The sequence below is a fragment of the Penicillium robsamsonii genome (assembly GCF_028829455.1).
Source record: "Penicillium robsamsonii strain IBT 29466 chromosome Unknown utg000001l_segment0_segment0, whole genome shotgun sequence".
NCBI lineage: Eukaryota > Fungi > Ascomycota > Eurotiomycetes > Eurotiales > Aspergillaceae > Penicillium > Penicillium robsamsonii.
Genome location: NW_026643219.1, coordinates 7,546,921 through 7,562,145, shown reverse-complemented (window position 1 = coordinate 7,562,145; position 15,225 = coordinate 7,546,921). Strand labels below are relative to the sequence as shown.

At 50.0% G+C, this 15,225-nt stretch overlaps 4 protein-coding genes across 4 annotated transcripts; 2 read left to right on the top strand and 2 right to left on the bottom strand.

The window, feature by feature from the left end:
• Positions 1-602: 602 nt before the first annotated feature.
• On the top strand, positions 603-1,513 carry N7447_002927 (killer toxin; the record flags this gene model as incomplete). Its single annotated transcript, XM_057227202.1, has 3 exons — positions 603-726; positions 787-1,407; positions 1,458-1,513. The coding sequence occupies 3 exons, from the start codon at positions 603-605 to the stop codon at positions 1,511-1,513; spliced, it is 801 nt and encodes a 266-aa protein (XP_057091218.1).
• A 920-nt stretch (positions 1,514-2,433) lies between these two features.
• Positions 2,434-3,589, bottom strand: N7447_002926 (sedoheptulose-7-phosphate:D-glyceraldehyde-3-phosphate transaldolase TAL1; the record flags this gene model as incomplete). The annotated part of the gene is made up of 4 exons (XM_057227201.1): positions 2,434-3,054; positions 3,114-3,397; positions 3,469-3,480; positions 3,532-3,589. The coding sequence occupies 4 exons, from the start codon at positions 3,587-3,589 to the stop codon at positions 2,434-2,436; spliced, it is 975 nt and encodes a 324-aa protein (XP_057091217.1).
• A 975-nt stretch (positions 3,590-4,564) lies between these two features.
• Positions 4,565-12,364, bottom strand: N7447_002925 (Beige/BEACH domain protein; the record flags this gene model as incomplete). Its single annotated transcript, XM_057227200.1, has 7 exons — positions 4,565-4,594; positions 4,649-5,026; positions 5,076-8,890; positions 8,957-9,404; positions 9,457-9,818; positions 9,875-11,325; positions 11,358-12,364. The coding sequence occupies 7 exons, from the start codon at positions 12,362-12,364 to the stop codon at positions 4,565-4,567; spliced, it is 7,491 nt and encodes a 2,496-aa protein (XP_057091216.1).
• A 1,000-nt stretch (positions 12,365-13,364) lies between these two features.
• Positions 13,365-14,972, top strand: N7447_002924 (S8 family peptidase; the record flags this gene model as incomplete). The annotated part of the gene is made up of 3 exons (XM_057227199.1): positions 13,365-13,733; positions 13,799-14,725; positions 14,778-14,972. The coding sequence occupies 3 exons, from the start codon at positions 13,365-13,367 to the stop codon at positions 14,970-14,972; spliced, it is 1,491 nt and encodes a 496-aa protein (XP_057091215.1).
• Between the last annotated feature and the right edge of the window lie 253 nt (positions 14,973-15,225).

Below are 15,225 nucleotides of genomic sequence, written 5' to 3'. Positions count from 1 at the left end.
TCTATATGTAAGCCAGTTATATATATTTACTGTACTCCGTATGGGACCTGGGCTTTCGAAAAACCTCAATTTAACGAATCTTTTCCCGTGTCTCAATTCATTCGTTATAAAAATGGGGTTTACTGTATATTTGAGGCGACACCCACCCAACTGCTAGCCGCACAGACCGCTTCTGGAGGGGTCAGTGTTTGGCTCGGGTGACTAGGTTCGTCCCTTTGCATAAGATCCTGCCTCCGTCAGACAAAATCCGACGAGGGATTGTGGTGGCGCTGGTAGAGCGGGATGATTCCAGCTGAACTCGCCGCAGGTGCCGCCCCGGCCACGTAGAAATGTCTCATCCCGTTGCCCTTCTCAGGAGGAAGTACCATATAAGGGTATAGCTCCATGACCGACTAAGATGAATATGCGCTGCTGTCTTACCTCTTAACTCAGTTGTATTGGGACCTCCTGAGACTACACCTCGTTGCCTTCGTCTCTAGTTCGAGTCAACCTTCATGCCTCTAACGCACGCAATCTTTGCCTTTTCGACCTAGCTGTCCAGTCCCGTACAGCTAGCCTTGCTTCTGCCACCAAAGATAAGACACTGAACAATTACCGCCGCGATGGCGCATTTTGCTATATTCAAATTTCTTCTGATTATATCTGTATACGCCCATCCTATCTTAAGCCTTGGTATTAATTGCCGCGGCTCTGCCTTATGTCCGCGAGCAACTTGGAACAATCCTGGTGTGTCTTAATCCCGGCACGCATCCTCTGACCGTTTGTCCTAATCATTTCTATCCACAGTCCCACAATCCGTCATCCAACTTCTCCGTGACGCTATCTACGCCGCTCCCGAGCCACTCTCTACCGCGTATCAGAATGGTGATCATGTCATTTGCGTTTCTCAGTCACAGCCAATCACCATCTCGCCAGGCTTCGCCATTGGTGGTATTACCGGTAGTATCGGCCTCTCTGGATCTATACACGAAGGTGGCATCTGTTTATTTCCCGAGTACATGGCGTCCGGCGCGTCGCTGACTCTGACCGACATCCGACCATTATTGGATGCGGTCCTTGAGCACGGATGCACGACCTGTGGAAGCGTGCCCATCCACTTTGTCGACGACGGAAATAATGATCCATCGGATGGTATTCTCACCTTCAACTATGTGGCCAATCCGTACTGCATTGATAACTGTATCTCTGCGGTGGGTGGGTCCGAGTCGGATGGGGACTCCACGACCAAAGGCGAGGTCGTGACTGTGACGGCAAGTGAATCATCATCTACCAAAACCCCAGCCGAGGTCGTGACTGTGACAGCAGGTGAATCAGCATCTATCAAAGCCCCAGCCGAGGTCGTGACTGTGACGGCAGATGAACCAGCATCTACCAAAACCCCAGCCGAGGTCGTGACTGTGACGGCAGGTGAACCAGCATCTATCCAAACCGCAGTCCAAGCTGCCACAAGCTCTCAGGAAGATATTTCGACTTCAACGGGGTTGACTACATCCGTATTGCCTTCGACAAGTGATCCAACCAGTAGCGGCTCAAAACTCCATTTATCTCTCTCAACTCTCTCGCTTTTGACCGCCTTCCTTTCATTTCTAACAGAAATCTGTCTATATGGAAATGTATGGTACAACTAGCTGATGTTGAGAACTCACTAACATGATATAAATCCGCTATTTCAACAATCTATGCGGACCTCGCCGACTAATCTATAATATACACTTTTGTATGGTATGTCGAGTGCTAATGGTTATATGATTTTCCGTATCATACCCTATTTCCACTATATAGTTATTCTACCTTGGACTTTTATATACCCCTCAGCTCTTAAAGCCTATATTTTCTTGGTTTTAAGAGCTACTAATTCTATTAATTTTAATTTCTTCTTTAAATAATGTTGAACTGAGAGGAAGCAATGTGACTTGATTGCGAAGGGGCATAACGGCCAACGTCCCAATGGACTTTTTGGCCTAGTTGATGCCTGGATGATGCCTGACCGCTCTATACAGTGTATTGTAAATGAAGCTATTCCTATCATCATTTTCATCATTTTCCTCATCGTCATCCCCCGAAGCTATTCCCATCTCCAATCAAAATCAAAGTGCTTAGGTGACGCTCAGTGAGCGAGTCATCTAGCTTACGTGATAGTCATGTGACGCTCAGTGAGCGGGGTCAAACGATTACGTGATATTCAGGGCCGTGCTCAGTTTTACTCAGTGAGCAAATGGCGGCAAGGGGTGAGCACTAAAACGGAAAGGGAAATCCAACTTGCCCGGCCTAAAATCCGGTGTATAACTAAGTGCTAAACATTCTTGTTCAATTTACTAGTTTTCTAAAGGATAGTTTTGAGACAAATTCATCAATTCGTAGCTACCGATTCCAATTTTGGGGAGATCGCCAATTTACAAAAAAAAATTAAACAATAAAAGAACATCAGAAAACCTAAGCCTGGATCTTCTTGGCAAGGAGCTCCTTGAGGGTAACGGCATCGGCAGCGAACTTGGAGATACCCTCACGGAGCTTCTCAACAGCCATAGTCTGCTCGTTGAAGTCGAAGCGGAACTGAGGCTCGTTGTGGAGGTACTCGTGCTTCTGGAGGTCAAGGTTGGAGGCACCAGCGGGGTTGAGCTTCTGGGGAACGGGCTCGGTGGAGTTGTAGAGGTCCTCGAGGAGGTTGGGGGAGATGGTCAGGTAATCACAACCGGCCAACTCGGTGATCTCGCCAATGTTACGGAAAGAGGCACCCATGACAATGGTGTCGTAGTTGAACTTCTTGTAGTAGTTGTAGATGTCCTGGACGGACTTGACACCGGGGTCCTCCTGGGGGGTGAACTCGCGCTTGTGGGCAGCCTTGTACCAGTCAAGGATACGACCGACGAAGGGGGAGATGAGGTAGGCACCGGCCTCGGCGGCGGCAATGGCCTGAACCAGAGAGAACATGAGGGTCAGGTTGCAGTTGATGCCGTGCTGAGACTGGAGGATGTGAGCGGCCTTGATACCCTCGTAGGTGGAGGCAATCTTGATCAGGACACGGTCCTTGGAGATACCGTTGTCGGCGTACAGCTGAGTGGCAAGAGTTAGCTTGCAATTGTGCAAAAGTCATGGTGAAGTAGTGAACGTACCTTGATGATCTCAAGAGCCTTGTCGACGGAACCCTGGGTATCGAAGGACAGCTTGGCGTCAACCTCGGTGGAGACCTTGCCGGGAATGATGTTAAGAATCTCCTTTCCGAACTGAACGAGGAGACGGTCGAGAGTGGCCTCAACCTGCTCATCGAGGGTCTTTCCGTGCTGCTTGCCGTAGGCAACGGCAGTGTCGATGAGAGCGGCATACTCGGGCTTCTTGGAAGCAGCCAGAATCAAAGAGGGGTTGGTGGTGGCATCCTGGGGCTTGTACTTGCCAATAGCTGTAGTTTAAGTTAGCTAGCCATTCAATACTGGAAACCATGTCCCATCGAGCACAATCTGGAATACATACTGGCGAAGTCACCTAAAAGATTGTTAGCAGTGTTTCAATGCAACGACAATATTGATAACTTACCAGAGTCGCAAACGACGACGGTGCCGGAGGCCTTGAGCTGTTCGAGAGAGGAAGACATTTTTTATGAATTGGAAGGTGAGATAGAGAAAGTATGAAGAAGAGAGAAGAAGGGTGGCGGGCGGCGCGGTATTTAGGAGGAGGGGTGGTGTCATAGGCCAGAACCAAATGACTTGCCGGGTACTTGTATTTAGTATTGAGTCCTCCTAGTAAATGGAAGTACCTGGCCAGTGCCCACGTTTCTCAAGTGGGATGGTGGGGCAAATGACGCCGATGAAATCAGAGCTCCCTTGACTTCTTTTTTTTTTTGCCATTGCTTCCACATTCCTAGATTTTTTACTTATCTTTTTCAATCTTTCGCCTTGTATGCATATTCTAATCCCAATATGATTTTACATCTCTCCTTGAGCTGCTTAAGCAATTGTGCTATAAATCAAATCCGGCGCAGAGTGCTCCGCCTTTCCCCAACCGGAGGATGGTAGACCGGACAACGGCCCACTAATGCAGCGGTCTTTGCAATACTCACCGGGGGCCCGGATAAATACACATCGACGGCTAGTGATGGAGAAATATGAATTCCGAACAGCTTGGCTAAAGATCTTAATAATTTTCCAAGGTTTGAAACGGACGTCGCAAAGGCCATTGCCTAACTATACAAAGTAGCAACATGTATGTACATACTATGTTCCCTGGAGGTGTACAGCATGTTTTGTTGGAGAGGGGTTTCCCCGTTCAATGTTCTGTTGTTTCATCAAACATCCTTCCGTTAGTGCGGTTGCCCCCATGTTCTTGTGCCGGATCGTACTTTAGTTCGGGGCTCGACCGCCGGGTGGCCAGCGATACTTGTTTGGTCGTTGACAGAGGCTCAAGGATGTTCATACTGAAGCATCTTACAGAAATCCATAGGGCTAAGCTCAATTTTACTCTAAGAACGGCAAGAGGCGCACTGTAGAACGGAAAGAGAAAAGGACCAATATGTTTTTGGGCTATGAACATGAGATCAAGGAGAATCAGTGTTTGAAGAACACCGAGGAAATCAGCGACGTTGGATGCAGTTCCATTCATACTATCATCATGTTAGCTTCGTCAATTGAACATGAGCCGGCGTAATAAAACTCACCACTCGGCCAGTCTCGTCCCCCGTATAGACCACGTGGGGGAGAGCCGAAATACAACTGATACCAGCGTTGATATTGGCACCATTGTCACGACTGCTGTCGGTATGATGTAGCTGTCGGATCAACTCCAGCTCAAAGTGACCACCGCAAATATTCTTGCTCCAGATGTTCACCACACCACGAGTATGGCCTGTCAACACCAATTCACGCTCCAGCCATTCATTCTGGACCCCCTCGTAGAAGACGCAGGACAAGACGTGATCGTCGCTCGACTCGCAGACTGTTTGGTCAACCAATACTACGCCATTGAGCGTATATAATGTTAAACGATTACCGCGACAAACCATAATATCTCCAGAGACATCGTTGATTCGAGCACACTAATTCGTCAGTAAAGAACGGTAGGTGATAAGAAAAGGGGAAACATACATCGACTGCACCGTCGGTGGGAAGGGCGCGCACGAATGACCGCCGATTGAGGTCCCATAACATAACCTGTCCATCATTGGAGGCAGACAGTAAAGCGCTAAAGGAGCGAGAAACGGCGAGGACAGTGACTGGGGCTCGATGGCCAAAGAGCGATCCGATGGGCTGCAAATCAACAGACTTGGATGTTGCAGTGACCGTCCATAATGAGATGGTACAGTCCGTACCACATGTGACCAGGGTACGGGAATCGGCAAAGGTGGCATGAGACAATTGACCAACATGAAGATGCTCAAAGTGGCCCAGGAGCTTGCGAGTATCGGCGGCGTAGAAGCGAACACTGGCATCGAAGAATCCCCATTCCATGTAGTGATCATAGGCCGGCGGCACATTGAGCCTGAGGGCCGCGGTACACAACAAACGGTCTTGTTTCATCGATAGGGTGGCTACTCGTTCTTCAATGTTAAGAAGAGACAAAGGCATTTGGGTTAGGGATTCTGCAAGAGTATCCAGCCGGGGTATGCGGTGTCGTTGGTCTTCTCTCTGCGCATGAGGTCGTTGGAAGATTTGATGAGGAGTTTGCCCGAAGTTGTGAATAATGCCGATGGTGGCTAATCGTTCCATTGGGTCATCAATGGCATCCAAGTCTTTAGCACCTTTGTAGGAGAGGTGGTGGAAGACATTGACGGCCTCGACCGCTGCTTCGCCCTTTTGCTTACTGCCGAAAACAAGATCAATCCAGTGATGCAGGTTCTCGGACACATATGGACTCTCAAGTGCCTCCCGGTGCTTCGCAATGAAAATCTTGGGATCGCCCTTTGCCCAAGGTGGCAGTTCAACCGAGTCAATGGCGGTAGTCATGTTTTGGAGAAGACCAAAATCATAATGATTGGAGTTCACGAGGAATTCCGGAAGATAGAAGAACTCAGGGGTAAGTTCTCGAACATCGGTCATGTTCCCTCGCGATGCCGACTCCCATGCCTTGCGGATTGAATAGAAGAGGCGATCAGCATGATCAAAGGAGCCACCCTGGAGTAAAAGATATGACTTGACAAATGGCTGCAGACGAATGAGGTAGGAGCTGACGATCATGGCAGAAGAGTAATGTGTTCCATAATGGAAAGGGGGAGAATTATCGTCGCCCATCTCCGCAAAAGCATTGTATCGCTCACGGAAGCCCATTTCTCGTTCGGGTGTTTGGCAACCCATGGGCTTGGATAGGTCCCGGAATGTGGCCGGGTCGTTCAGATCGAGTTTCTCGCTTGTATAGTCTGCCAGAACCCACGGGAAAACGGGGTATTGAGTTAAGTCGTTAAAGGTACGCCCAGCAAAGGTGTTGATCAACATCAGATAATGGAAGTTGGAAATTTCGCCCTTGACCCATTTTCGTGTTGCTGGGTTTGCCGGAAGGTGACCGAAGACACTGGCGAATTTAGACCCGAGGGATTGTGGTGCATCATCTTGACTGCGAAGGGTTTCAAATCGCCAGATGTCTTCTGGTCGCGAGTGTCCGGTGCTTCCGGTGACCTGTGGTGCCTTGATAGCCAGTTGGTTGCACATATCATCCCGAGCTCGTGCCGAGAGCAATGTCAATAAATAGCTGGTGCCATCTGTAAAGAATATCTCAAGAGCAACATCGCGGAAGAGGAAGCGACGCTTGGAAACGCTGACCAAGTCAGACCATTTCCAACTCCTTGTCTCATGCTCCTGCGAGCGGGCGTCATTTGATTCGCGGCCAGAAATCATGCGCACATATGGATCTCGTTCCTCATTGGGGGCTTGCCAGACGTTCACGATCTCGCCATCTGCCCTCTGGAAAAAATTGTCGAGGATATAGATGCAGTCCTTGCCGAGAATTGAAATACCTTCCACGGCCTCTAGACCAATGATTCGAGACAGGTTACACACGCTTTGAACCTGATCTCCGCGTTGAAGAGATCGCATGACCTTTCGGTTTCTATCTTCATAGTCTTCGAGCTCAATTTTGGGGTCGTCGATCATCTCGAAGTTATCTTCCATAAGGCCCCGGTTATCAGCATCGCCGTTCGGTGAATCGCTTCCCACATTCTCAAATTCCCCTGCGAGGGGCTGAGGCGCTGCCAGAGTCTCACCCTCGGAAAGTGCACGTATTCGGGTGTCGATTTTGATTGCTGGGGGCTCGGAGGCTTTACGCTTAGGCTGATAGTCCTGTCGGTCACCCGACTCATCTGGAACCAGACGTAGTCGCATACGGCTGCGACCTTCGGTCTGATCTAGCCACCATCTCCTCTCCTTTTCTTCTGCAAGAAGGCCGCCTGGTCGTCGCAGGTCAAGCAGCAAGTCAGAGAAAGCTGACCACATGAAAGTAGAGCTATCCTGAAGATCTTGCAAGAATCGCTGAGACTTCAAAAACTCGGACGCTGCGATGTTCGAGATCCAATGCGGCAAAGTAGCCTCGTGTTTTCGCGTCATGTCTTCGTCGAATTTATCAATCTGAGCCCATTGTCTAAGTTTGTCTTTACGTTTCGATACTCGAGACTTGACGGACTCCTCGGTGCTTGTATTCTCTTCGTGGACGAAGATGTCCCACGACCGAGAAAATACACCGAAGAACAAGGCATCTAGATCGTCCCGCTGGTCATCGATCCATTGCAGGAACGCTTCGTCGTCCATTCCTGAAAGGGCGTCGAAGCCATCAGCCAACCGACGCTGAAGAGAGACAGATCCATGACTGAGAAGTGTTGTTATCTCATCCGGCGCCTGTACCAGTATGATTCTCCATAGTCGGGTAGCAGCTGAGCGGACATCACCATTTGTGCTGACTAGCTTGGAGTATAGCAGGTAGCATAGCAGGTGTAAATGTTTTGATTGGGTTTCAGCCGCGGAGAGAAGAACCACCTGCCAATAGTTCAATCGATTTAGCAACGTCACGGTTTCGGTATCATCTGCTTCTGACAACTGAAATAAGATCACTTTATACAAAGTCGAGCGAATCGTTGCGGTAGCCTGGCTACACAAACGAATGCTTTTCAATTGAGATATGTCCGGGCGTTGGAGATACTCCAGAATTGTACCAATGAATTCGAGTGTGGATGATGCCCCGTTGATAAACCAGCCTTCATATATTGCCTCCGTCAAATGTGTCGCAAAGCGCCCGAGGTTCGTAAGTGTCCGGGTTTCATGGAGCAGACCTGGTCGGACCATAGGGAGATCTTGCAATGCCGAAAGCACACTACCAAAAACCCAAGAATTGAAGTACGCCTGGTGTTCCAGGAATCCGGGCGGGGTCTTGAGATAGAGACCAAGGCCCGAAAAGTCTTTGCGCCCTAAAAGCTGATCCTCAAAAACGGCCAAAACAAGCCTGAAGACTGCCTTGACAACGGGATGATCAGTTGCAGCTTTATTTCCAATAAAGGTTGGGTCCATGAACCGCCGTATCCGTGCAGAAGAGGGCAGGTGCTTGGATTTATCAGGAGAGACCAAAATAAAGGATGAGCCGCGTCTCAATGAACCAGTGCTTTCCTCGGGACCGCCCAAGGAGTCAACAATGGTGGTCTGCAAAGCTGTCGATGCATTATTAGTACTCGAGCGTGGCCGTAATACTAGGTTGCTGTCATCGAAGCTGAGTCCGCTGTGCCGGAAATTCAGTTCTGTGCTGGGGCTGACGGTATCAGCACCGACAACAACAGGATAGAGCACAGAAAGCAGCTCCTGTACGTAAGTAGATTGTGCAGTGAAGTCCTGGAAGCTTGGTGATCTGGCGCGTGCTTCTTCTAAAAATCGAACAACAGAATTGATAAGGGCAAATCCATGGAGAATCCGGTCTGCGGAAGTAGCATCTAACAGTGGAAAACAGTGTCAGTCAGAGCAAAGTCAGACTATAGTCATGAGCGGCGAGAGCCTACCAGGAAGCTTGAGAGAGTTCATCCTTGGTGCGTCGCATTTGGAGGCACGCTCTTCCAGAGAGCCTTGAACGTTTTCTTGCGCATCAGTAATGGTCAGATTGCGCACCCCGTTCTTCAACATATTCGCAATAACGGGTAGCATATCTGGGACGACAACCTTTACATCGCCTTCGGCCAAGAAAGCTGTAAGCAGCTCGGACGGGTCGAAGGGGTTGTCGACATTTAGCAAAGCATGATCAACTCCGAAAAAGATAGAAAAGCAAATAGGCCACAATGCGGGAACATCCCACCAGCTCTTCAGACGATGTTCTAGAATGATGTATCCACCACTCTTCTCCGCGAACTTCTTGCTGTACCCACTTCCAATGACCACGACTAAACGGGCTAAGATCTTTGTTGCGAGTACAACAATCTCGGGCTCATCTTCGCACATGAGATAAAGAAGCCACTGCAAAAATGGTTAAAAGAGACCTCTCCAAGGCAAATGACCATCCACATACCTTGTTCGTGACAGCCTTGGCAAATTTCTTCAATGGCGTAGGGTCATGTGGGTTACACAACACGGAAGAGTACAGCCGTAACATTTCAATGCCCAAAGTCATACTAGGAAGATATTTGCTTTCTGATTTTGCAGATGCAGGTCGAGGCGATGTAGCCAAGTACCGAAGGCTCTTTTTCCTCTGGAGGTTTGTTGAACTCTTTGGCTTATGGAGTGTATATGTGATGGACAAAGCTAGTGATCGAAGAAGGTCGGGAGAGGGACTGCTCTCCATCAACGAGCGGAATGCCGATAAACAAGGTTGGAGAGATTCTTCGGTCAGCTCGCCACCCTTCAAAGTTTCCAGTAACTTCTTGCTGACACCTGGTTTGGTCAGCTTGAATAATAATAATGGTAGTGTCACGAGTAACTGCACTTACGCATACGACCAAGGCGCCTGGCGTTGAATCGGCGATAGTTGCTATCCGCGGCAAATGTGTGGAATTGGGAGTAATACAACTTAATCACTTGAGATTCTCCAAGTCGCCAGGCGTCCATGTCCACGAGCAGAACACGATAGGCAAGCGGGTTCGTAATGATGGACTGATTGGGGGTTTCGAAGTCGTAGCCAACAAATCCGAGAGTCAAACGTAGCAGGTCAAGCATCAAGGAAGCCAGTTCCTGGGGATCCGAGCTAACCACAGGGATTTTAAACGCGGTCGGGGAATTACCCATGCAGAATCCAAGCTTCTCCCGCAATAAGGTTGCAAGAATACCGTAGCCATTCTCTCTTTCCATGGCTTCACTGTTTCTCCAATTGTCCTGGACTGCTTCGTAGAGAGCCTCCACGGCCATGCGGGTGCTTTCCGCGTTGCTAGCCGCCTTAATCAAGCTTAGATGGACCGCGGCGCAGCCACCTATACACCAACTAGCATCATCCATCGCCCTGGGTGTGGCAACCACAGGGTCCCCTGTCAGGATGCCGACGCCCTGGGGCTGTGTTAAACCGTCATTGATTGCCGGAGTAGCGCCATTGACAGCAACGGCATTGCCGCCCGACTTTGTTAGCTGGTGCAGACTCTTTGCTGCCTGCCGTGACAGAGATTTTATCAACTGTGATTCGTCGACATTGTTGCTATCGTCGTCGTCCAGAACGGCGACGGAAGAGACATTGATCAAAATCGAACTTTCACGAACTAATGTACTCGCCCGTCTGCGGATGGCAGTGACAATATCCGAGGATTCCTCTTTGCCTGGGTGAAGATGTTCATTCCGCAGGTTGAGAGTCGCGGAGGCCTTGTACGTCTGGAAGGAGCCTAAGCAATCCTGGAAATTTCCATAATACCGAGGCCCGAGGTTGTAGAAAACAGCTACCATGTCATCGCTATAAGCCTCGTCGAAAAGCATCCCATTGGCAAGAGACCATCGGGAAGTAGAAACGCCTTTTCCGAGACGCATTGCCAGGTCTTGAGGGGTGCCAAAGAATGCCTGCACGCGCGATGGCTTGCTTGAATGATGGCTTATAGGGACGGATGGGTATTCGATCTTCAGTTGTTCAACAAACTCGCCGTCTACAAAAAGTGATGCGCGGGAGGAAGACATTGGCTTGGGTCTCTTTTGAACAACACAAATATGGTACCAGCGATTTGGCTCGAATTTTGCCGACTTAAACCGAACACTGGGACGGGAACCTCGAATCGAAGTTTGAAGAATAAAGTTACGAGTATCCTTTTCGAGATAGGCAAGGATAAAGCATGTTTGGCTTGCATCAAATGCTCCAAAGATAGTAGTATGCGTGTTGGGATCGAATTCGTCGAAACGGGCCCAGGCTGCAAGAGTGTAGCCGGAGGAATTGATGGGGGAAATGGTCGACCGAGTGTTGCGAACTCGACTGAACAGTATCCATGGCGGGACATATCGAACTGTATTGACGGGGGCTCCTTAGAGGATTTGAGAGCAGACAACAGGACTTTTAGAACTTGCGGGTTTTGATGGGCTCCGCGGTATAAGGCGACAGCATCGTCCAAGCTACTCATGCCCTGAACGCTGAGGAATTGGGCAAGATCTTGGTAAATTTCTTTCTCCTTGTCTGATCGTCCACCATCGAATAAGAGGGGTAGGATTGAGGTGAGCATATCAGTGGCATGCAAGGCTACGACGTTCCTCCGAGACTGCGAGGCCAATTGGCAGAGACATGCCGGCAATGCCAGGCGTAATATGTCATATCCAGATGAAGAAGAGGAGTGCATCAGCCACACACGAAGGAATGGGCCAAGTAGTTCTGGCACTTCCACGGTCTCGGCTGATCCAATGGAATGATCCACAGCATCCTGGACCTCTTTCGGAGACGGAGAGTCCTTATGCTCGGGAAACTTGGTACTCAGTGTTACAAAAATACCCGACACTGTCTCCTGGCATAGAGCTGCGGCCAAAATGGCACCGTAGAGATGTTGCGCGTCGCCCTCAGTTTTGTCTATCTTCTTGACCAGCGCGGTCAGAATTCGTTCCAGTGCAGCAATACCTCCCCCTACTATCTTCCGAGCAAAATATCGCTTGTTGCCAAAATGGTCCTTGAGGCCCTCTGCCAATACACCGAGAACGTCTTTGAAGATACCCAATAGGCCTTTTCGTTCCTCCTTTGATTGGTGTACCGGATCGTATAGCTCGGCTACCTGGTCCGCCAACGCCAGCAGCGTTTGAAACCCCTGGAGGTATCGGAATGCATCCTTGGCAGTGCGTGGACGTGCATCATCTATGAAGGTGTGGCGCAGGCGGAGAAGAGATTCGGTCGTCGACAGGACTTGTGGCAGAGTGAGCGCGGTGCCCGCACCGACGCTTTTGAGCTGGCCAATAATTGGGGCTAGCTCTTCGGCCAATCGTTCGGTCGATCCGGAAGGGGAGGGAGGGTGGAGGGAAGCCGGCGGAGCCATAGCCAAATCTTATCCACGTCCGCTCCGATGGCGTATGACCATCAGAGACCGTGAATGTTCAATAGCGGGTACAGTGGTCTGCATTGGTATGTGAAAGTGCTAATGCCAAGATAGGAAGACAGGCGGTTAGGAAAATTTGCAGCAGTCGTCATCCGCAGAACCCCATGTCCAATATTCAGCCACCTCTGTAATTCGCTATCGGGGAGAGGGGAAAGTTGAATATCAGGTGACTCTCGAGGGGCTGGACACACAGCCTTGTTATTGTATTGTATTGGAATGGTATTGAGAGTTACCACTGATAGGACATGATAAGCACGATAAGGGGTATCTGTGAGCAATGTGGAGAAGCTTGAAAGCGATCCTATGATGTGATGGCTTCTCCGCAGATTTGAGTGAGTTGTATCCAATAATGGCACTCTCATACAAGACAAGGGATAGCAGTTGAGTCACCCGAGCACAAAGCACGCGACTTCGGAGGATGAGTTGCCTTGGAGAAACTGGGCCGTGCGAGGGGGAGGTTGCCTATGGCCTATAGCAAGTTGAGGCTTGCCCAGGTACCCGGGGGAGATGACCATCTGCACCACCTTGTTATAGGTGCTTTATTTCACCTCTTAATTGTGCCCGGACAATATGCAAACAACTTAAATGATACTCCAAGATAGTCATAAACCATGACAGGTGGATGCTTTTTATCTTCCCCAACTTCCAAGGTTCCTGAAACAAGGGTGACCATACCATACGGTATCGGGTACCCCGTTCTCAGTCAATTATCCACTAGATCGACATCGACAGGTCATCCGCCAGCGTAACCGTATGTAATCCCGCTTGCATCATCGATCCCCCGTCTCCTCCCTAGATAAGCCTCACCTGCTGCCCTTCTCCTCATCTTCTCTCTTCTCCTCTCCATCCAACCTATCCTTCACCCATCATTCCCAACCTACAATTATTTTTTACCTATCTACCGTTCTTTTGCTGTGTTAACCTTTCCACTTTGCCCAGTATGAAAGGCTTCCTCAGCCTAACACTGCTGCCGTTGTTGGTAGTTGCTACGCCCGTGGCAGTAGGCTCCATCCACAATGACGCCGCTCCTATCCTCTCCTCCATGACCTCCCAAGATATCCCAGATTCCTACATCGTTGTGTTTAAGAAGCACGTTGACCAGAGCTCTGCGTCCGCTCATCAGAGCTGGTTGCAGGAGGTGCACACCGCTCACACCGGTCGGATGGAGTTGAAGAAGCGCTCCCTGTTCGATTTCGACTATGAGGCTTTCATGGGCCTGAAGCACACTTTCCACATTGCTGGATCACTCATGGGATATGCTGGTCACTTCCCTGAGGAGGTCATCGAGCAGGTCCGCCGTCATCCTGATGTGAGTAATCCCATTCCCTTCTTGCGGAAGTTCCCGAGATCGGCGGCTAATCTGACTCAAAACAGGTTGAATACATCGAGAAGGACTCTGAGGTCCGTACCATGACCGACGGCACTGTTGAGAAGAACGCCCCTTGGGGCCTTGCCCGTATCTCTCACCGTGAAAGCCTCTCCTTCGGCAACTTTAACAAGTATCTGTATGCCGAGGAGGGTGGTGAGGGTGTCGATGCCTACGTTATTGATACTGGTACCAACATTAAGCACGTTGACTTCGAGGGCCGTGCGAACTGGGGCCAGACCATTCCCCAGGGCGATGCCGATGAGGATGGAAATGGCCACGGAACTCACTGCTCTGGTACTATTGCCGGCAAGAAGTTCGGTGTCGCCAAGAAGGCCAACGTCTACGCTGTCAAGGTTCTTCGCTCCAATGGCTCGGGTACTATGTCCGATGTCGTCAAGGGCGTTGAATGGGCGGCCGAGGCTCACATCAAGAAGTCCAAGAAGGGCGATAAGAAGTTCAAGGGTAGCGTTGCCAACATGTCTCTTGGTGGCGGTAGCTCCCGCACCCTGGATCTCGCTGTGAATGCCGCTGTTGACGCTGGTATTCACTTCGCTGTTGCTGCCGGTAATGACAACGCTGACGCCTGCAACTACTCCCCTGCTGCCGCCGAGAAGGCCATCACTGTCGGCGCCTCCACCCTGGCTGATGAGCGTGCTTACTTTTCCAACTACGGCAAGTGCACTGACATCTTCGCCCCTGGTCTGAACATTCTCTCTACCTGGGTTGGTAGCGAGCATGCCACCAACACCATTTCCGGCACCTCCATGGCCTCTCCTCACATCGCCGGTTTGCTGGCCTACTACGTCTCCCTGGCACCCGCCAAGGACTCGGCCTATGCCGTCGCCGATGTCACTCCTAAGCAGCTCAAGGCCGCTCTTATCAGCATCGCCACCGAAGGTGCCCTTACTGACATGCCCTCCGACACCCCCAACGTAAGTTCTTCTCTTATCTAAATGAACATGGATTAAGCTGACTTTATCTTAGCTTCTGGCCTGGAACGGTGGTGGTTCCTCCAATTACACCAAGATCCTAGCCGAAGGTGGTCACAAGGCTGGTTCCAAGGCCAAGGACCTCACTGTCGAGGAGCGCATTGGCAGCATCATTGATAACGCCGAGAAGGCCTTCCACAAGGAGCTTGGCGCTATCTACAGCGAGATCAAAGATGCTGTCTCTGCATAGATTAGAAGGTTGTTAGGGTTATGTCAGTGACAAACCCAACATCTCGGGCATATGGATGAATGGATTAACACAGGCGCACATCATATTTTCTTTGGTTTTATTTCGGTTTTTTGGATTCTCCAACACGAATCCGCGGGTCTACCCCGCCACTACGCTCCTATACACAGATTGTTCTTTGCTATTTCGCTATTTTGTTACTTCACGTAGCATACTCGTCTACAACCATAACTGATTTAGAATGTGTTTCGATTTA